Source organism: Rhopalosiphum padi, chromosome 2 (genome assembly GCF_020882245.1).
Source record: "Rhopalosiphum padi isolate XX-2018 chromosome 2, ASM2088224v1, whole genome shotgun sequence".
Classification (NCBI taxonomy): Eukaryota; Metazoa; Arthropoda; class Insecta; order Hemiptera; family Aphididae; genus Rhopalosiphum; species Rhopalosiphum padi.
The window spans coordinates 2,040,060-2,063,824 of record NC_083598.1 but is presented as its reverse complement, the minus strand read 5'-3'; the positions used below and the strand labels follow the sequence as shown (position 1 = coordinate 2,063,824).

Below are 23,765 nucleotides of genomic sequence, written 5' to 3'. Positions count from 1 at the left end.
ACATGACCGAGTACTATTTTATTATTTATTCTAGTAACTGTACATAACATACCATACAAGCTCCGTCGTTCGCCGGTCTCCGTTTACCGTCACTGGTGTATTTGGATTTGTAGAAATCTGAGAACAGGAACAAAAACATGACGCCATGGAGGCCTATCCAAACCATGAAACTCTTTGGGTAGTTGCATTCGCGGAACAAGAGTTGGAACTGGTGGACGAAAATGCACACAAATTGCAGCTATAAATATTAGTACAGAAAAAACAAATTTCGATTAATGATCACAACAATAAAATATAATTTATTTTAATTTGAAGTAGATAAATAATTCAAAAGCCGTACCATTTGGAATGAAGTGAGGTACTTCTTCCACCAAATGTATTTTTGGTATTTAGGTCCCATCGCCGACACCATATAATAGAAGTACATAACGATGTGTACGAACGTGTTGAGCAACGCAAAGAAAGTGCTGTGGCCACCTATATGTTATTTAAAAAAGAATTAGAATAATTGTTAACAACAGATATTTGATACATATATATGTGCAGACAAGATATAGAGGTTTAGGGTCTACCGATTGATGCATAAAAGTCACCAGTGGTATTTATTTCTACATTACTTTTACAGTTATATCAACACCATTAGATTATAATATGGTGAGGTGGTTACTTATAAAATATATTTTTATAAATTAACGTATAATGAACCTATGATTATACGTATTATAGGTAGAATTAATGAATATCTACAGACGTCACATACGGTTGAAATAACAGAGTATGATATCAGTATTAGTCCATTAGGATTAGGTACAGGCGAATAGGTGTAGGTATGAAATATATATATATATATATATGCTACCGTATACTACTGTTTATAGTATATCATTAAAACTCGGGAAGGCCGAGTCAGCTCCTGGATCTATGTGATTGATACAATCTTTTTTGCTATATATTGTATTTTATTGCACATCTTTTACGAGTATATTTTCTGTCAATTTCAATATATGTGTACTACAAATTAAAATTACAATAGATGGATAATTAAAAATTAACTAGAACATAATATAGTAAGAGCACATGAATACTTTTAATTCAATTTGAATTCTAACTAAATGTTTGGTTATCACTGTTGATGCTAAATTATGGTTGGTATAACTATGTAAATACTAAATAGTTCCAATAAATAAAAAAAATATTTCGACAAATTGTAAATATTAATAGATAATATATATTATATTAACAAACCGGGGGCGAATTTCATTCCCATCCAGACGCTCATCGGCATGCATCCGTGGTGGATGACATGCAAGGTCGACACTTGTTGGTTCTTTTTCCTGAGTATGAAAAACAACTGAAAAAAAACAAAGCGAAAACGATAAGGCTTTTGTTAATTATATTATATGAAGTTAAATAGGTATAATATATAATTATTATTATTGTGTAGTCACTGACCTCCACGTATATTACCTAATATATGCACACACAATATAGCTATGGTACCCCAACACAATAAAATATATGTATACAGGCCAAAAACATACCCTCCAACCTCAACCCTAATCCTTTCACCATGTATATAGTAGAGAAGGCAATAGCATTGAGTTGTACGAAAATAACACGAAAGCTCGTGTGACATTGTCGATCGATTTTGTTTTTCTTCCCCGCTACACGCCCGCCACTATTAATATATATTATAGTATTATACACGACGTCTGTGAATTATTTCTACTCGGCCGGTTATTTTCAGGCACCCCGACCCAATCATATATATATATATATACACCTAACCAACTTCGGGGTGTAACATGAAATATTTTATAATACGCTGACCACCATCCGATATTCGAAAAAACAATACCATTTCCATAATCTACCATCCACTCACGTATACAACACACAATAATAATAATAATATTAATAATAATAAAAAATAAATTATTAACAGTCACTAATTAAGAGAAAAATTTACCGTGTCGAAAAATTCGGTGAATTTAGAAATATAGTACCACCAGCACGTTTGAGCCATCTGTAAATACAAAGACATGAGCATTATAGCATTATTCTATTATTTCATAAAATTATAATTACAAAAGTACCTATATAGTTGCAAAGCAGTATAGGTACTACTACGATTTGTTAACAATATACAGGGTGTAACGGGACTATTTAACAAATATAGTAACATTCGTAATGGATGTTTGTCAAATAGTCTTGTTACGCCTTATAAATATAATGTAAATATTATATAACTATTATAAGTAATACTCACTCGTAAGGCCATAGGACTATAGGAATAGTCGACCGGTTGACATTTTAGACTGTACGATCCTCCCCAGCCGCTCATCATGTACTGCGAAAAAAAAAACATTAATTTTTGGATTAGGAGCGTATTTTTTTATAGTCGTCGATAAGTCTAACTATAATTATACATTATATGTTTTACGTCAGCCTTCTTAGTTTTTGAAAACATATATATATATATATATATATATAGGTTACATGGTTTTCAAAAAAATAAATAAATAATTGAAATTTACATTAATAATAAAAATTTATAATTAGTAATCTAATCAAAACCAAATTGGATACCAAGACTAATCGTGAATTGGTTCTCTTATTATAATTTATATTACAGTTGAGTTTCAATAAAACAAATTTCTAGAGAGAAAAATTACTTCGATTTATGTACTTTTCGAGTCATTTAACTTGTTCTGCTTATAATATTTAATAATTTGACGTTATATAATATGACTCGTGAAGTGCATTGTTTTTTTTTTGATAAAAAAACTCATTAGATCTTTTCAAAGCATATTATACATATATATATATATATACGTGAAAATATACAATTTAAATTATTATATTATTATCAAATATAATTCATTCATTTTCAAAAAAATAAATAAATAAAAACCACTATTATAATGGACAACAAACGTATTTGGGTCAAATACACACGTTTACAAATTGATTACAAATGCCAATTGAAGCGAATCAGCCAATTGAATTTCAGCCTAATCGCAGTATATTTACTTTTGCCAAACAGTGCTTAAAAATACAGCGAAATAATACACGTTTCGACCCTAACGTTTACATACACACAACATTCCTAATAAAAGTAGTACACCACGTAATCTCAAATATGACATAGCTATTAAAACAATTCCATAAATAAATTAACATAAACGTTCAATAAATACACGTTACATATAAACTAGTGATAACACGCAAAAATATAGATAACATTCAAAGTAAGTTAGTTAGATTAATTAAATAAAGTATGCAAATACACTATAATATATTGAATAATTTCCGAAAAAAGTGTTAAAAGTGATTGAATCAATAAAATTAAATTAAATTCGATGAAAATGCATACGACAATGTTTTTAAACACTCGTCTAAAATAAATAAATTTAAAGTATTTTAATATTAATATAACACTTTATAATTAGGTTGTTAGGTACACGTTTACAAATCACAAGTTTAAAACGTATAAGCGTCTATATTTGTAATACATATCATATATAATACATTTAAATTGTTTAGTTCCTACTATATTATTATAAGTACCTAATAATAATGTAAGGTTAATTAAAATATAATCTCTTTCAAATTTTAAACATTTAGATTTTTGTAAACTTAAGACGAAATTAATATTTTTTTATTCTTTTTAAAGTACTTACATAGTATCTTTAACAGATTTATTCAAATTTATTCAATATGTATGAACTAAGTATGGCAAAAAAATTACTGAAAAATGCATTAAATACTTATATATAGATACTTAGGTAGGTAGTATAGGTACAAATAATAAAAACTAATGAGTTTAAATTTTAGTTTAGAACTAAAATTTGTTATTTATTTATGCTTTTAAATTAAATTATAAATTAAAAATATAAATCGAAAGGAATTAAAATGAAATCGTAGTATGATATATTATTACGATCGATTTATACAACTGATATACATATACCCTAGTAAGTATTTAACCTTGCATAAAACAAGATTCTTATACTCTAATAGATAAAAAGGAATTTTCCTATGTTTTAAGAACATCATTAATTAAATCCAACTTTTATGAAGGTACTACAGATGAATGTCATTGGGGTTAATATAAAAATAGTAAATACAAACAGTCGTTTGATTTGAGAAATAAGATATACTTAATAATAATCATTTCCGATGTCAACAAAATTAATTGATAAATCAAGTAATATAGTTAAGGTTAATATAATTATACTAAACATTATCTGTAATTTTTATAATTTATAAAAATTAGTAAATATTTTAAAATTGAAAAAAATCTATATTTTATATTAGTATTACGAATAATTTCAAATAATACAAATTGTATGGTTATTACCGTTTATATAATAAAAATAACATAGCCAAAGAATAAACTATTGAAAAAATTGAATAAAAACTATTATATTGTCAAAATAAAATAGTATAATTAATTAACAATGATTTAAATTCATGTTTACTGCATATCAAAATGTATTCAAATGGTAATACAAAATAAAAATGCTAACCACGCTTGGTTGATAATAATTTTTCAAATTTTTTAAAAACATTTTTATAGTTTGAAATAAATGTAATGAGTGTTCGTAATTTATTTAATTTATTTTTCATTAAATTCTATAGATTCTATTTTTTTTCCATCAACTTTCAACACGTGAAACGAAAAATTATCAAATTATTAATTAATACTTAAATATTAGTATCTATATAAGATGTATATATTTCGAAAAAAAGTATAAATCAAAAAAAAATTATGATGATGAAAAAAATATGGTTTTATTTATCTGTAAAAGATCTAGTGATAGCGAATAGATATTATAATTATTTCAAAGTAAAAAAATGGATATTATAGCTAAATTTATTTATATAGTAGCACATTAAACGGATTAGATATCTATACCCAGTTAATTATTAATTAATATTCAACTTTTTTTTTAGCAGATACAATAAAAGTCAATAGTTAGAAATTATAAACGTACAGAATATCTATTAACTCTAACAGTCAGTAATACCACATACAAAATATATACTCGTACAAAAATTAAGAAAATAACATAAATATTCTGTAAACACGGACACACTGCAGTGTTTAATGGTCATCACTCATCACCTAATAATTCAGCACCCATAAATACACCAAACCTTCTCATATGACCTAATTTAATAAACTAACCTAATGGCATCCAAGACATTAAATATGATGCTCATTGAATACAATTATCTCTTTAGCACTATACTTTTTTTAATTCACATACGAATTAGTATTTTATATATTAATTTATGCATGGTAATAGTTCTAATTAATTTTCATTAACAAAACAATATCAATTAACACAAAGAGCTTTGTATAAGCGTGATGCCTATAAAAAAAATCATTAGGTGTAATTTACATACTGTATAATATTTAGGTAAATCAATTGTTCCTTGTATGAATATATTTACAGTAGGTACCAAAAACAATTATTTATACTTAGGTACTATTTTCGCTTTTAAAAATTCTTTATAATCGGAACACATATTGACCAAAGCTAACTTATACCTGAATATTATATAGCCTCAACTGAACCGGCCATTTTAGCGAGTTCATTTGTCCAAATTTAAAGAAAAAAAAAAGGTTACGACAGTATGCTCAAAACAATTTAATAATATAATAATTATTATAATGACTAAGCTGAAATACGTCATCACCTTACTTTACAGAAGCATTATGAGTTTTAACTAGTAACATATAACGTTCTAGTTGCATTATATGTTATATAGACGTTAGACTATAATAATTGTAAATTATTTACAAATTATTATTATTTAAAAACATATAGAAAGTGTAATAAGTATAATACACAAAATATACTCAATAAATATTTGTATTTATGTACCTACCCTAAATGTTTACGAAATACAAATAGCACACGAAATTATTATTCAAAAGTACGGTTAAAAATAATATTGTTTTTTGTTTTCAATTGTATCATGAAGGTAAGATTCAAAATGAGGAAACTGAACGCGGAAACGTAAATGACACAAACACACGTTTGAATTATAATTTACGTACCACTAAATTCCTATCACATAATCCATCTACAATATTTAATAATTGGAAAAAAGTGCACGTGGCCGGTAATAGGTACTTACTTCATAGAATATCCAAGCACTGAACATCGTTTGTATTGCATTATAAACTATAAGTACTTTTCTAAGTTGAAAAGGTTTTCGGTTTTCCATCAGTCTTGGCCCGAGCGTTTTGGCGAAATAACCATAGAACAGACAAATAAACAGCGTCGGGAATGGACTAGACAACATTGGCCAGCCGTTTACTCTAGGATCTGAAATAAAAACAATTTTAAATTAAAATTCATAAAATACGTGAATACACGATATTTTTAATATTAATACGTTCGTAAGCAGTAAAATACATTATAAAATAGAAGGCAGACAAGGTATAGTATGTTATATAGTATATAATATATGATGAACCCAACTTTTTTATACTTGATTCGATTATTACACATTGCTCGTAATATATTTTTATTGGTATTACCATTTACCGATCCTTAAAGAAAACTATTTATAGCTTATTTAACTATTTACTAAAAAAAATTCATAAAATAAACATTATTAGTCAATAGTTAGTACCTAAGAACTTATAATATTTATTAAATACTATTATATTAGACAAACATAACTTAAAATATAATATTATAATTATTGTATTTATAATACATTCATAGTTCCACTAATCCACTATAATGTTCATATACCTAACGTATACAAAGAAACCTGAGAACAAAGTTAAGGCATGTTGGTACATATCTATATGGCGAATATTAAAATGATGTTAATTAAAGATCTAAAATGCTCTAAAAATAAATTATTTACATTAGTCTGTCAAATTATTTTAAAATACAATAAAATGTTGTAGTTAAATATTGATATAGTTGTCATACCCTCACATAATACAAATCATCGGCCACGATTTCACCGCAAAACGTGATTATAAAGTCTTAAAAATTATACAATATACTCAATAATTAAGTTTTAAATATGTACTTATTTTTATGGAGTATATTTAGATTGGTATTAACTTAAATAAAATATTAACTATCGATACTTGTTGTGATATGACATAATGTATTGTGGTAAGGTATAGTTTACCTAAAACTAACACTCTAACAGGTCAGTGCCCTCGGATGCATTTTATTCAACTTTTAGTTACACAATGTTTCTATTTAGGGGTTAGAGCCAATAGCTGATGATCCTGTTTACATTTATACAATATAAACTGAATAAGTGATATAATGAAAGTTTAAAAAAAAAAATTAACTACTAAAATTAAAATAATTCAGACAGTAATATTGAATCTTCATTTTGCGTGCAAAACAATCAAACACATAAATTAACATTTCCTTTAATGTAGTAATAAATACCACAGTGTATATATTAAAGTTATTTGTTCTAATAGTTCATGATCTTAAATTTAGGACAGAAGGCCTTGCAGCAAAAGGTGAAATATTATAATGTATTTACAGGAAATACCTAATAATAAAATCTGTAGTATTATGCTATCATATATTTTATGAATTGATTAATTATATAGATTATAAATAAGAATGTTTAATAATATAAATATATTATATTATATTACCTAGGTATAATAATAATATACGTCACGTTGTCATCGATAACTGACTTTCGACAATAATATAGACTCACTGGCTCAGGTCTGAATGCGGTGCATAACAATATATTATCATTATCGAGTACCTACCCAATTTTAACTGGTAACAAGAGTAAATTTTAAAATGATACCAACATTTTTAGGTGTGACTCTAGTTGTTATACTAAAGTTAATGCAGAAACAAATTATTAAAATATTTAACTTGTGTTATTATTCGTGTTAATATAGATTAACGTATTTTTTTCTAAGCGTAAAATTTAAAGTTTATATTTCAGTTATACTGATATAACAGTTAGGTTATAGGTACAAAAACATAAATATGAAGGTTTTTTCTATGAATAATCGTATTTATTTATTTTGTTGGAAAATAGTCTTACCACTTTTAACCATCATAAAATGATTTAGATTTATCTTTAAATTATATTTTGCCAATAATGAAAATGTTTTTTCAATAAAATAAGTTGGCCTGGTTTTTAAACAGGGTGGCTCAGTTTCTTCCTTTTTTACCATATAGCTAATAAAGAATAACAGATGGCCAAACAGAAAAAAATGTTGTTTACTCCGAGTATAAAATCCTAAACAAAACGAAAACTACCAGAAATGGATTTACCAACAGTTCTCAAAAAATATACGAGTATGATACATTTACGATAACCAAGTATAAAATACTTTATCGCGAGTTATATTTATACGTAGATTTAAAATTATTACTTTTACAAAACAAAATTCAATATTTTAAGAATTTTGTATATTGTTATAATAATTATAATTTATTGTATTATACAATCGTTGTATTATTAAAAGTCGTATAAATAAATGTATGTTTAGCTCATAGGAGAAGAACACAAATGTATTCCGGCCTAAATATCTTCCGGCTTTTAAGCTAAATGTGAATTAATTAATCTGTATAATGATTGTTTTGAAAATAATTTATACACATTATTAATTAGTTAAGAGTTTAAGACTCTGGCAGAGATAGGGGTAATTTTTTAAACATTACACAGTTATTGTCAAGGTTATATAGTTAATAGTTTGCTAAAAATTATATTTTTTATAGTTATCGTTTTACATCACGTTGATTAAACTGATAACTTTTTTTGTTTATAGTTATTAACTAACTAGGTAATATTTTTAAATTAAATAAAATATTACAAATACTAATAATTAAATAATTATAGAAAAATAAATCTTTAAAAAAATAAACCTAACAGAATTATGCAAATATTTAAAACAAGGTATTAAAATAAACACAGGTATTAAGTATCATAAACTTTTAAAAATTAATTACAATTTAATTTAGAACGTAACGCATGTCAAAGTCAAATAACTTAACCCTGCCTAATGCTACCTACTAAAGGAATTTATTTTAAATCATAAAGAAAAAAACATAAGAAAATATTTTTTCAATAAACAAGTAAATTTTATATATGAATGCGTGTGACAAAAAAAGGAAACAAAGAATGAATTTTATTTGGATGATACGATTTAAAATCATACCACAATATATCAGGTGCATTCGAGTATTCAGAAATGTACAAAAAAAAAAAAAGAAACAGAAGCAAAAAACCGATAAAAGATTTGTTTGGAAATTTAGAATATAAGGATGTTTTCGAGATTCGGGAAGGAATTTTATGGCGTGTACAATAGAAACCAGAATGCCGATAACAGCTGGAGCTGTCACGAAAGGTATATAACTGGTAGATATACCGTGCACTTTCTACGATATAAGTGTACAAAACCAACATTATAAGAGTATACAATGATTTGCTATAACAAGACTTTTATTCTGGGGTTGCAAGATAAACACGTGCCATATTAACAATTTAACATAATACTTATGAGTTATGATGCAATATGTACTTATCATAATCGATTCTGTAGGGTTATTTCAGTATTTAAATAATTTAGAAACGAAATAGTTTTTTTTAATATATAACACAGTATATTACACCTATGGCTAAAAATAACTTAAAGAAATGTATTTAATTGCTTTAGTACACACTATATATTATATGCATTTTAACGATTTTCACATAATCGGAAACCATAATAATGACTCCGATCGATTTATATTGTCATTTAAATTTTTAAAACATACCTATACAGTATACATATAGCTATTATACCTGTGTGCGGAAGAGGAGCGTTTATTAAAATAAATAAAACATACTCGTTAGAAAAATATTACTTAATGACCTACATCTACACCTTTCTCCTAGCAAATTTTTTCCCCACCGATTACATGGTAGTAATCGCACTTCCTATAGGTATCTACACATATTATCCACCTGTTCTGCCGGTATAACATAATTCTTTTAGAATTAAGGTTTTTTTTGACGTAATACTAAAATCGAAAGTTGATACCGTTAAATGAAAATAATATTTAATTTTATAAATGTACTCACCACTTTTGTTGTCCATTATGTCGTGGTAACTGTCGATAAAGTTTAAGACTAGTTGTGCCATTTTTTTTTTATTATTATTGTTATTTTCTCTTATAGATCTGTCCGATGACTGTAGTAGTTGTCCCAGTAAGTAGGTACTGAAATAAAACGAAAAGTCATATTAATTTATGCACATAACAAGAAACGTATACGGCGGGAGAAGAAGAAAAAACAATAAACAAAGCAACAACAGTTTATAAGTTGATTCGTTCGCAAACCGAACAAACTCACGTAATAAACAAAAAAAAAACAGGTATTCAACGCGATATGATAACAAGATGTTTGAACCAGGAAAACCGCATACATGTAGGGTACAATATTATATTATAAACAGGAAGGACAGGTGCGACTTTGTAATAAACACTTAAACCATTTTTTTTTCATACATTATAAATAAACGCATGGATAATAATAATAATTTAAGTTATAAGTAAGTTTATTACTCTTGTAGGTATTATAATATTAGGCATAGTTGACCTACCTATATTGTAATCAAATCCATATTATTTACATTTCAATCTTCGTGAATTGTATCTAGTAGCATAATATTATATATTATATTATAACGATTAATTCTAAAATTATAAAGTGTAAATCATCATGGTCAACAGCTGTAAGCATAGAACGTGCTAGGCCGATGCGGCAGCAATCGTAAGGAAATTTAAAAGTTCTTCGGGTTATGTAAAGAAGCCATATTATACATTATTATAATATAATATTGTATTGTGTTGTCTGTGCGTGTGTTCGTGTATTTCGCTGTGACGAAGTTATGACTTAATAATATAAGAACTTGATTGATTTTCGTCTAGAATCCGCGTTTTACACAAGGGTTTCGACGCAAAAGCGAACCAAAGTTTTACCCGTTACAGCGATAATATTATTTCGCGAATTGTAAATAATGATTTATGCTATAGTAGTTCAAACGACATTTAAGATTGAAATAAAAAAAAATTAACCAACTTATAAGCTTTCATCGCGCTAAAACATACGTACTTAGTAATAAACTAATAATATAGTATTACGTATAATAATTTATAGTTTTAAAAAGAGCGTTATTACAACTGCTGGTGCGGTGGCACGTGCTAATCGCCGCCGTCCCTGACGATGACGTCACGGCGACGCGTCAAAACACCCGTCGTCAACCGCGGGTATTGCATTTCGCGCGCGCATGTTTTTTTCATAATATATGGCCATCTTTCAAATCGAATGTAATATAATAATTGCAATTCGACCCACGTACACCATCACCACCACCACATCAACTGACGAGAGAGCATATTATACATAATTCAACTCGCAAACGTTGCCGGTTCATCAGCCAGAGGCGTGTACACAGATATCACCGAGTGGGGAAGGCAGACGAAATATACGTACAGGTAAAGTATTTAAAGTACTAATCCTAAAAAAATGGAAAAAATCTTATTATATTTAAAACAACAATATGCGTAAAACGAGAATCGAGCCCGTCGAAACCGAACACACGGTAACAATCCGATGTTACGAAACCTGCTATAATCTGCAGAGACAATCGTGAAACCGATCTTACAATATACTATAAACATAAGCAAAAAATAAATTAAAAAATTAACTTTACCTTATTTCACAAAATAAGTTTTTTTAAAACGCCGAGGTAACCGATATTATTCCGAAACACAATAGTCCGGTGGCGGCAGTCGAATATAATAACCGTATTAAAAATATTGTATTATAATATAATGCTTATTTTGATTTTGATTTTTTGATGTGTTTCATGTCACTGTACGCGACGACGACGACGACAGCGGCGACGACGGCGGTAACGTCGAACGATACGCACGAAAGCCACGCGGTTGACTGGACCGATACCGTGGACGATTATTATAAGACCACTATTGCGGCGGCGGCGGCAATTCCGACACCGTGTCGTCGTCGTCAGAGGCGGCGCGCGCGTGTATGTGTGGGAGTGGGAGAGTGTGACGGCGGCGGTGACCGGACGAGATAACTACAACTACTACTGGCCTTTTTTAGATGGCGAGTGGTGTGCGTCGGCCCGGGAGAGAGTGAGAGAGAAAGATAATGAGAGCGACTAACGAGTGAGAGGGGACGAACACCGTGTAAAAATCCTTCTCAGCACCGGCAACGAATGTTTTATTATGTATAAAGTCATATTATTATTATTACTATTATCATCATCGTCGTCGTTTTTTTTCTACCCCTTAAAAGAGGTATCCTCACAGTATTTTAAAAGACCTGCTCGTATATTATAGAAGACGATCGGGGAGGAGATCAAGAGAGAAACCGCAATACCCCACCTATTGACGAACGACCGTAGTAAATATAAACGCTGCTGCTGATGCAGAATTAAAACAAAAAATATATATAAATACATATAACACGATAATAATTATAGCAATACGAATTTTAAAATAAACACCACCCAACTGTGTATATACTCGTATAAATTATTATATAATGGGATACAATGTTTCATTCAAATCTTTTTTCAGTAGAAAGGTGTAGAGATTATCTGCGTTATTAAATACATACGTTTCATTCATACTATCGTCTACACGACAATTATTAATTATTTAAATAACCATAATGATGATATATTTTTTTTAAATTGCCAATATATTTCGGTTTGTTGTCATTTTATTACTATGATACAATGATACAGTAATTACATAATATATTACAATATTTAAGTACACGATGGGATTTAAATCTCAATTCTTCATTAGGTAATAACTAATAAGTAAAGTTATTAGCGAACATTAGTTGATTAATTTACAGAATACAATAACCAAATACCAAAAATAAAAATAATACTTTTTGAAATTTTATCAAAATATTAGTCAGGTATTCAAGTCTATGATAAACATGACTAAATTGTGTATCATTTGTCAAAACATACTTGATTTAACGTTCAATTATAGCATACCGGTATTACAATATATTTGTTAAATATTATCTAGTTATTTAACTATTTCAGTTTTTTAACATATTTTTAAACCATTTCTTTTGATAAATACATTTTTATAATAATAATAGTGCCTAATGGTTCATAGTAATCGTAAAATATTAATTAAGTACATTTTGAATTTTAAAGAATTCGTGTTCATGAAGTAGACCCTAAATTTTAAGGGTCGATTTTACGCAACATGTCGACTTAGTTTATTTTATTAAAAAAATGTGCTTATAATTAGTAAATTGATTTTTAAGTTTTAAATTAATATCTTGATTTTTATTTTTTGTCGGGAGGGAGACGACTTCTTGGACAAATAATTTTCAATTTTAAGAAAAATTGGTAAAAAATATAAATAAATACCCATTCAAGCTGATAATAACTTAAAAGATAATAAAATTATTATAATATACCGTGCATATTTAAACATAGACAAAATATATTGCATTGTTTAATTGTAGATTTTATTATAATTTTATAAATGCATATTCTCAACGTAAATTAATAATTAATTATTTATTTTAAAATCCTATAGTAATTTAAACTTAACAATATTTATTGTTAATATTGATAATAGCTGGTTGTAAGATTATTTAAATAATACACAACTCTTTCATACTTTTTATAAATAATAAATTAGTGAAAAACATAGTTTAACCGAACCAACAGCATTATGCTATTCGAAGCCTTGATTTAAATTACTATGTTAATTCAAAATAATAACTCAATAACAATAAGTTAGTAATATCTAAATCAGCAGCGGCCACTCGATCTCGAATAACTCCCAATATGATTATTATTATTACTGTTGATCTTACGATAATTATAATTTAGTTAATCGGTTATCATTAATCAATATACCGTTCAAAATATGAAACTTGTGCCACCAGACTTACCAAATTTATTTATATACATTGCATACATAGGTCGAGCCAAATTATTATCTAATTCATCAAACCCATACGATTTGGGTATATAACTCTAAACTATCCAAAATGTATCAAAATATCCAAAACACCAACTCAATAATCACTTTATTAATAGTTCATAATTCTCGACAACGAAAATAAAATGAATAAAAAATATCAAACAAGAACAAGCTGAGTAAATAAAATAAGTACCTAACCTAGCCTACCTACTCCAATAAAATTAAAGCTTTACAAATAATATATAATATGTTCGTAGGTACTACCTATTACTTCATTATTTCATTATAGGTTTTAACTTTTAAACAAAAATTAAAAAGGAGAAAAATATTTTTATAAAAGTTAAATCATTTAAAAGCCAAATAAATATTTAAAAACTATACAATTTACGTGCAATGATCTATAATATGACCCATGTTATCAAACGTTATACCAAGTTCAGCTAAATGTATAAATAAGCGTCGTTGCAATCTATAAATATTATAAATGTAATGTGTAAACTGTAAATCTTATACTAATTAGACTAACACATTCAATGCAGCCATCAATAGAGAACTATCTCGTTTATGACTTGTAACAATATCATTATGTTATTCCCATATGGTAATGTATTAAATTAATTAATATCAAAATAGTTGTTTTAAAAATTATAATATACTTGGCATAAAACACTAATTTTATTTTATAAATGTACCCTCTGATAAAATTACTTAACAGATCAAACGTGTAAGTTTATGTTTATTGTATAATATAATAATATATATTACTTTAATCAAATATATGCCATCATATACAAAACATAAAAACAGCTTTTTTTATTTGTATACAAAATTTGGTCAAATTTGGCCAAGGTATTTTACGGGGTATTTTAAGCCACATTTACAATTTAATATATTAACATAAGAGCATAATGTGTTAGCGTATGTTAGGTACATTATAATACAATTTCTAAAATAAATGAAAAACAATAATGTTATACACCAATTAATAAAACATTTAAATTTGAGATCTTTACAGAGGGAAGTTTAAAATAACTGAATGTCAATATATTATGCCTTTAATTAGTATATTCAATTTAAAAATCAGGTGTGTTAGTTGAATTATGAATGTTTCATATGACTGAATAGTGAATTGTTCAAATAGTAATTACAACTAGTACCTACTGTTGATAAGAAAATCCATATATATTTGTTTAGTTAAAATATGTTTCAATAAGTAGTGATAATCAATATTGTAGTACATATAAGTTAATATAGTACTGTATCTATAGGTACATTAATATATATAGATAATGATATTTTATGTAATTTTTAATAAAATAGCATACTACAAAACTATTTTTATCGTCTAGTATTTAATATACATTAGGTATTATAGTCTTTTATATTATTAAGGTGAATATTTATTATTAAAAATTTAATGTTTATAAATAATATAATATGCAATATTAATAACAAATGAAACAAACAAAAATAACAAATAATATAATATTTATGCAAAACTATAAGCACTGTAGCATTCCAGAAAATAAAAAAATTAGATCTAAAAGTTAGATTTCTAAAGATAAGGCAAAGGATTTTGTTAAATGTAACTAGGTATACAATCAAATAAAGACATCAATAAACTCGTTTACAACAAATACAAAAGAAAATTAAGATAAATAAAAAATACTATACAATTATAGTCCAATTATCATGAAACAGAAAGTACGAATAACTAATAAAACAAGAAATAATATATATCGACTCAAAATAGGTACACAGATTTTACCCGCGGGTACAATGAATAAAGAACATAAAATACATTAGGTCCAATTTAGGGTGTTTCGGAGTCAAAAATCTAACACTGGGACTTAATAAAGACACGATCAAACGATAAGCAATACTTTGTATTAAAGAAATTAAGTTAAATATTATTTTGAAAAAATAAATAAGTTTTATTATTAACTTTTAATTCATCTAAACAAGCAAAAAAATTACTGTAGGCCAATGACCATGCAACTGACGATGCAAAAAAAAAAAATAATAATAATTAACATTCGCCGTGCATTGTAAAGGGCAGGCAGGGGCCAGTAGCGTAGCCAGGATTTTTTTAGGGGGGGGGGGGGGGGGTAGTAATAAAATAAAATAAATCTACAACCGTGGTAAAATAATAAAATAATTGAATGATACTGATTATTGATTAATATCACCAAAATACGGTCGAAGGGGGGGGGGGGGGTTAACACCCAAGACCCTCCTCTGGCTATGCCACTGGACATAAATGCACGGAAAATAATTTACAATAATTAATTTAAAAATATTTAAAATTTTATTTATTTAATTAAAATATAGGTTACCTGCTTTATATTTATAGAACTTCTAAAAGATACTTAGTTTAGAAGGAATTTATAATTTAATACAAGTATAAATACTTGTAATGTAAAACATAATTTACCTAGTTAATTTCTTTAAATATTGTTGTTTGCATACGAATTTATTTAAAATACAAAACAAAATTAAAATGTTATAAGATGATATAGTTTAATTGATATAGGGGAATGTCGCATACAAAATACTTTTTTTTTTAAATCGAAATAAATAAATAACGATAATTTCATTTAATTATCCGATTCAACTTTAACTTATTAGAATGTATATACTGTAGTAAAGATCGTCAGTTATTTTAGTCAAAAAATTGTAATGACCTCTAGAAGAAACAACGGTCAGGTAATATTAAAATTTAAAATTATACTAAAAATAGTAGAAATTGAATTTTATTTCTACAGTCGGGTACCTACATATAGAACACGACGATTCTGCGATCCCCACACGACATTGCCATCGACCTGTGTCACACCTATGGCAGAACGTCGTGTGAGGATGTGTAGAAGAACCGATTTTCGTTGAGTCGCAACGCAATTTCTCGTTATAGACGGAGTATATAGACTATAGGTATTAGGTATCCGTATTTACCACATACCATGATTGAATTATTAGGCATTGCAGCATTTGCAGCGACCATAATGTAATATTTTAAATTACAAACATAAATTTAACATAAAATCACAAATATTAAATAAAATATACAAAAGTTGTAGATAACTATATTATAAATATTTTAAATAATAGCATGAAACTAGTTTCAAAATATAAACTTGACGTAGCGAATAGTATACCAAACAAAAAACTAGTTATGACAAAATTATCATAACATGCCAAACAATTAAAGAAATAAGAAGTACTAATAAAAAAATCCGTACAGTATACACCAATATTGCGCACAAATTACTTTGTCAACCTTTAAGATTTAGTGATGATCTATTATAAATAATATAATATATATTTTCATCAGTAAACGAAATCGATTTACTATATAATATAATATAATGGTAATTATTGTTATTTAGTAGGAATAGTTTTTCAATAATTATTCAATGTAAATTAGTTAATAAATATAATACATAGAGTACCTATAAAATGTTGAAAATTCACTTGAAAAACCAATTTTTAGAATAAGATAAGCCATTATTTTAAACCTCGGTTTAAAGTATATAATATAAATATAATAATATACTTGACCATAATTACACTATTATTTCACACTAATATTATGAAGGCGAAAAAAGTTATAGAAATTCAGTATCAAGTTTTTGTAAACTTTACTTCTTCTCCAAAAATAAGTTTGAAACACAATAATGTATAGTCGTAGTAAATAAAACGTGAAGCCCTAAACAGAAAATAATCGATGTGCAAACAATTTAGTATCAGCCGTCATACGTCAACAATTCGTTGATTATAGGTATACATTTATAGACGTATAATCAATGTTATTTGTATTCCACTTAAACGAAAAAAATATTAAATATTCTAGTTAAATGTCATTGGAAGTTCTTTTCGATTTCACCGATATTCAAAGTTAAAGCTAAAATGATTTTTTTTATATAGTCGAAGGTAAAGTAAAAACCAATAAAAAGTATCTATAAATGGTTTATGACGTAAATAATCCGTGCTTTAACTAATCTTCTTGTATTTAATCTTATTATTACTGGATGCTCAACTAAAATATTCGTGAAATTTACTTGACGCTCAAGTAAAATTTAAACAAAATTGGTTATCTACTTATTTACATTCATGTTATTAGTTAAATAATTTAATATTTTAGGGGTAGTTAGTAAGTTATAAATATAAGAAACATTTAGTATGGCACGACATTCTGAATTAATAATATATTATGAAAATTCTCATATTATATAAACCTATAAGTAACCAAAACTGGTATTGACTTATTAAAACGTTTATTTATTTTTTAATATATTAAATTATTATTAATGAAAATATAAAATATTATAGTATACACAAATAAATATAAAAATGCAATTTGAAAGCTACACACGTTATAGTATATTTTGTTTAAGTAAATATTTCATTATAGTGTAATACCTATAGTGCACAAATAAATTGTATTACATAAAGCAGTTATTATCTAACATAATAGCAATTACTTTATTCTAAAATGAAAAAATTAAATATATTAATTATATCTCACATTTAACAGAAAAATTGTTACTATAATAATAACCTTGACAATTAAAATTATTTATTCAAGGACAGAAATAACAAGTTTTGGATAAACTTGTGTACATAAGCCCCATAATATAAGTACGAAAAACCCATAACAGGTTAAGGTCCAAAACGAATGTTATTTAAACCTTGATAGACAAGTTATATAAACCTAATACAAACTGAATTAACACCGCACTCCGTTCAATATTATATCTACCTAACATCTGAGATCCAGTCTAATTTTTAATATTACATTGTTTTGGATAATATAAAAAAACTGCATGTTTTAATGATTAAGCAAAAACAATTGGTTAGGTATTAAACCCTGTATTAAATAATAATATAAATAGCTCTTGTTTGTATTGCTTTATAATAGCAAATATATTTAAAAAGTTCGTATATTATTGTAGTAACTTAATTACTATTTTTACGAAAAAAAGATTAAATGCGTAAATATTTAATAAAACGTGTATATTTGATACGCATTACAAATATAGACTTTTATTTAAAAATATTTTTAAATTACGACATATCAATAACTATTCTAAATACATCCTAAAAATTGTTTAATAAATTAAAAATTCTTGGAACTATAGGTATTCTTATATAATAAGTACTTTGTGAGGAAGTATCTTTACAATCATTTATGGTTAAAACTCCATTCAAATTTATTTTAATTTTATATTGGATGGTAGTTTAATATCCAAAACACAAATAAATATTAATTGCGAATTTCAAAAATATTCAAACATTAAAAACAATGACAATAAGAAAAACTTTAATTTTAAAATTATACATAAATTGTATACAATAAACCTGCATATTTTTTTTCGTAGAACAATTGAATTATTTTACATTCAATTGACCTAGTTTAATATTGGTCCTAGATTATGTTTAAATGGTACGTAGTGCAGCTTGGTATAGGTAAATAAAACATTAATAAATAATTAATATTATGTAAGCATACATAACTATGGTAGGTACCTACTACCTATAATTTACTTCTAATCAGTTTTTAAACGACACTAAATTGTAACTCCAACAAATTATCAAATTTTTAACGTACTTTTCATTTTAACAAATATTACTATTAAATAACGGGGAAAAACCTGAAGAATTTTAACAATACAAATTTTAAAAATATATTGTTTATAATTATAATATAGTAGCTAAACAATAATAATCGTGTTAATATATTATAATAAATTATAGGTACACTGATTTGTTTTATATCAAATCCCATAGACTAAAAGTCGGTAATTGTCAAAGAAAAGTATTTGTCAGACAACCAATGACGAACCAGCTAACCGGCTTAATAGTTAATAGTGTTACGACCTACAATTTTAACTTTTAAAAAATTTCGAATATGTAATTCTAAACACAAACGCAAGGAACTTAATATATATATATATATATTATATACATATATATTTTTTATCTTGAATTAAATCTATAGTATTATAAATATCACTAAAATTAATATATTATATACATTGTAATGTTTATTAAAACTTGATAATCCTAGAGCCTAAAAACGTGCATTTATTAATCTATGTTAGAATCTTCTACAGAATTCAGAAAATGTAATGTTGATGATGCTAGTTAAAGGTATTTAATACTTTGGGACAATTGTGTATGCCTGTTGATAATTTCGCGGCTATAATCATTACCAATAAACAATAACATAATTGTTTTCATATGAATATTATTTTGTCATTAGCCAACAATAGAAATTACTATAGGTAGTAGATATTATACACTAGATAAGGAATACCATTACCTTTAATATAGTGTATACTTTATTTATTTTATATTCATTATTCACATTAAATTAATTAATAATTGCATAATAATAATAACCACCAATTATGATCACGTGTAAATTAAACACATATATGTGTTTAACGTGCTATTGTGTATTTGTGTTAATAATATAAATTAAAACATCGAATACTTTACATTTATCTTTATTGGTTATTTTTCGTTCAAATAAAAAAGTCTTCAAGCATTTACTTATTTAATATGAAAAAGGTCACCAACAACATGGGTATTATGTAATTGTCTTAAAAACGTTGAATGGTTTTTGTAATATCACTTTTTCTCGAAAAATTTAGAAAAAATAAAACTTAAGGCATTCTATTTTTAACAATATTAATTTTATTTTTAAATTTTAAATCAAATAAGTAGGTAGTCCTAAACTACAGCACATTTTTATGAAATATTTATTTAATTATTATATTTACGAATAAATGCTTTAATATAGCATTGATGAGATTTTTTAGGAATTTATAAACAGTAGATTTTTTTTAATTATATCCTAATAATAGGTACTATTTTTAGAAATGTATTTCAGTTGAATTTGTAGCTTTGAGTATTAAGCACCGACATTTTAATTCAAGTTTAATGCTTTAATGATAATATTATATAGGTATTAGGTACTTATTCAGAATGCATTACATTACTAACCGTTACTTCATTACTATAATGATTTTTTTTTTAATTTTAATATTCCTTAATTATTTTTATAAAAAACTTCAAATTTGAAATAATTCTATAAAACTAATAAAAAAATTATTTTTGATCAGAATCGTTAAATAAAATGTTCAGATTTATAATTGCATTCAAATGTGTAGTAAAAAAATACATTAATACACCACTAGCATGTGCTGAGATGAATGAAGCAAGATAAAAATACAAATTTGAACTTAAGATACTTCATATCCAACTTTTTCAAGGCGAAGATTAAAATACCTATTGACAAAAAATAATAATAAATAAGCAATAACTTCTTACAAAAACCATTTTAACAAATAAAAAAAATCCGTTATTATTTAATCGCTCATTGTATTCAATCTAATTTTAATACTACACTCTAAAAAATAAATACATATAAAGATATAAGATAGAAAAAAGAAATCTTTAACAGTCTTAAAAGAATAATAGAAATAATTTTAAAACAGAAAATGGACTAATCAAATTTTAACAGTTACCTATTGATTTTAAACTAAAAACAAGTATTTCATTCTTAAATTTTACAAAATGTTGATGAAAAAGGGTGTAGATTCTTTATGTATCCATTAATATGTCACTGAATAAATAATAACTACCTACTCATTAATTAATTGACTTAATCTAATAAAATTCAATAAAGTTAAATTAATAAATTAAATAACTAGCACCAAACTTAATATAGAGGTCAATAGGCAAACATTGTCAGTACCTACAATATTTGATGAAATTGAAAACTAAAAGGGGATCAATTAGACATTAATTATCTTTCTAATTTGGCATGTAATTATAATATAGGGAGTACATGTTTTAGATTGGGTCAAGTTTGTTATGAATGACACCTAGTAAGGTATGTAAATATTTGATTCCAATATAATATATGTAAATATATTATTTTATCATAACAACAAAAATTAGCATATACAAATCACTCCCTAATCCTTATCGTTTAAAAATATCTGTAGTTTTAATTTCTGTTTAAAATACAAAATATATTGGTTCAATCCGATAAAGTAAGTAAAATGTTTTCCAACATTTTTATAAATTTAAATTTAAATAAATAGTACCTTCACAAATGCTTCCTACTTTAATTTGTAATAGGTATTAAGGTAATATTCAATTTTTTAAATGTAAAACTGTAAGTTTTAATAATAAAGTACTTATTTTAATAGATAATAATTAGGTATTATCAAATATAGATATATAACATGTCTATATATTAGATGATAAGTATATTAATATAGCCATATAGATACAACTAATAAGATTTTATCATACATACTATATTCACAACTTACTTTTTAAAATGCCTAACTATTTATCTAAATAAATCAAATACTATTACAAAGAATATCAGTAATTGATAAAACTAGGTTGAGATGCCTCTTCAGATTAAAATTAATTAACAACTAATATGTTTATCGAGCATGAAGTTATTACATAATCAATTTAAATTGTAATAGAAACAAAATATACATTTACAGTTTTAAACTAGGATATTAAATGCCTACCTATATACAATATACCAAAACAGATGATAACCTAAACCAACAATCTGGATTACAGTGTACCCTTTATAAAATGTGGAGAATTTATACGGCTTAACAAAAATTTTTTTTATTATAACTCCTCAAAATCAATATACCTACAAACCTCAGAAAAAATATTTATTTATGAATTTCACCAAAAATGCAATTGATTATTAGCTAGTAAACTATCATTTGTTGACTGCTTGCACATTTGATGTGAAGAAAATTTGTGATCAGAAAAATGTTAGAAATTAGAATTATCATTAGAAAACTTTATTGAATTGTCATCAATATGAAATATTTTTTATATAAGCTTTAAAATATGTACATTTGTTATATAAATAGACACATAGTTATATAGACTGTAAAGTTATTACCACGGTTATTAGCTTGCTTAGGTATTACCAGCTAAATAAAAACTGCAATAGGATATCCTAATAATAACAATAACAGCACATTTTTAATACAATTACATCTATAAAAATAAATGTATTGGTACCTATATTTAAATATCAGTTTTATCCACTAATTTATTATAATTATCTAACAAAGCTATGAGTTTATTTTGCATGTTGTCCACTATTGGACTTGCGATTCATCAATGGGTTCTAGTGTTGGGTGAAGGGTGTATAGAGAATGAGAATACTACAAGTAGTTAGACACATACACGACATTTTTTATCATACTATAGATCTTAACCATGAATTAAGTTTTATGTGGTGTGGGTGATACTGCTATTCAGTAAAACCGTGGTAAAGAAGGGAGGATGATATTCAAACACCAAGGTAAGGTGAAAAGATTAGGTACCTATTGTGTATTTACGTGCAATATTATTTTCTTACCTAAAGCAGATAATTTTAGGGTGAACAGATGACGTTTTGCAGTGGCGTCTACAACACGTACGATCCGGTTACCGGACAGCGTTCAGTGGCGGTCATATCTTGGCTAGTCAGAAAAAAAAAGCCAAGTGATCTGTCGGCTGGTAGTGTAGCTGCTGGACGGGTGAAAATTGAAATTATATACCGGAAATAAAAACAATAAATACACCGACAAGGAAAAACGACTTTGTGCACACGTGTATCCGGTCGTTACGATACGGTAAAGGCGTTTGCGACAATCGATAGGTAATAAAAATCAATGCGCACGGACCGCAGGCGTTTAGTTTAACAACTCA

The 23,765-nt window shown here is 26.1% G+C and overlaps 1 protein-coding gene across 2 annotated transcripts in view; it reads right to left on the bottom strand.

Moving 5' to 3' along the window:
* The window catches only part of LOC132919947 (elongation of very long chain fatty acids protein AAEL008004), a 28,639-nt gene extending 4,906 nt beyond the window's left edge, over positions 1 to 23,733 (bottom strand). Inside the window, exons 1-8 of one of the 2 annotated variants that reach the window (XM_060981898.1) lie at positions 23,434 to 23,733; positions 10,102 to 10,238; positions 6,154 to 6,344; positions 2,270 to 2,350; positions 1,970 to 2,026; positions 1,246 to 1,351; positions 341 to 477; positions 53 to 238 (exon numbers count right to left, since the gene is read on the bottom strand). In XM_060981898.1, the coding sequence (XP_060837881.1) occupies positions 53 to 238; positions 341 to 477; positions 1,246 to 1,351; positions 1,970 to 2,026; positions 2,270 to 2,350; positions 6,154 to 6,344; positions 10,102 to 10,162 (819 nt within the window). In that variant the 5' untranslated portion in view covers positions 10,163 to 10,238; positions 23,434 to 23,733. Of the gene's footprint in view, positions 1 to 52; positions 239 to 340; positions 478 to 1,245; positions 1,352 to 1,969; positions 2,027 to 2,269; positions 2,351 to 6,153; positions 6,345 to 10,101; positions 10,239 to 11,734; positions 12,007 to 23,433 lie in introns of those variants that run through there. The other variant, XM_060981897.1, reaches the window with a different exon arrangement.
* Between the last annotated feature and the right edge of the window lie 32 nt (positions 23,734 to 23,765).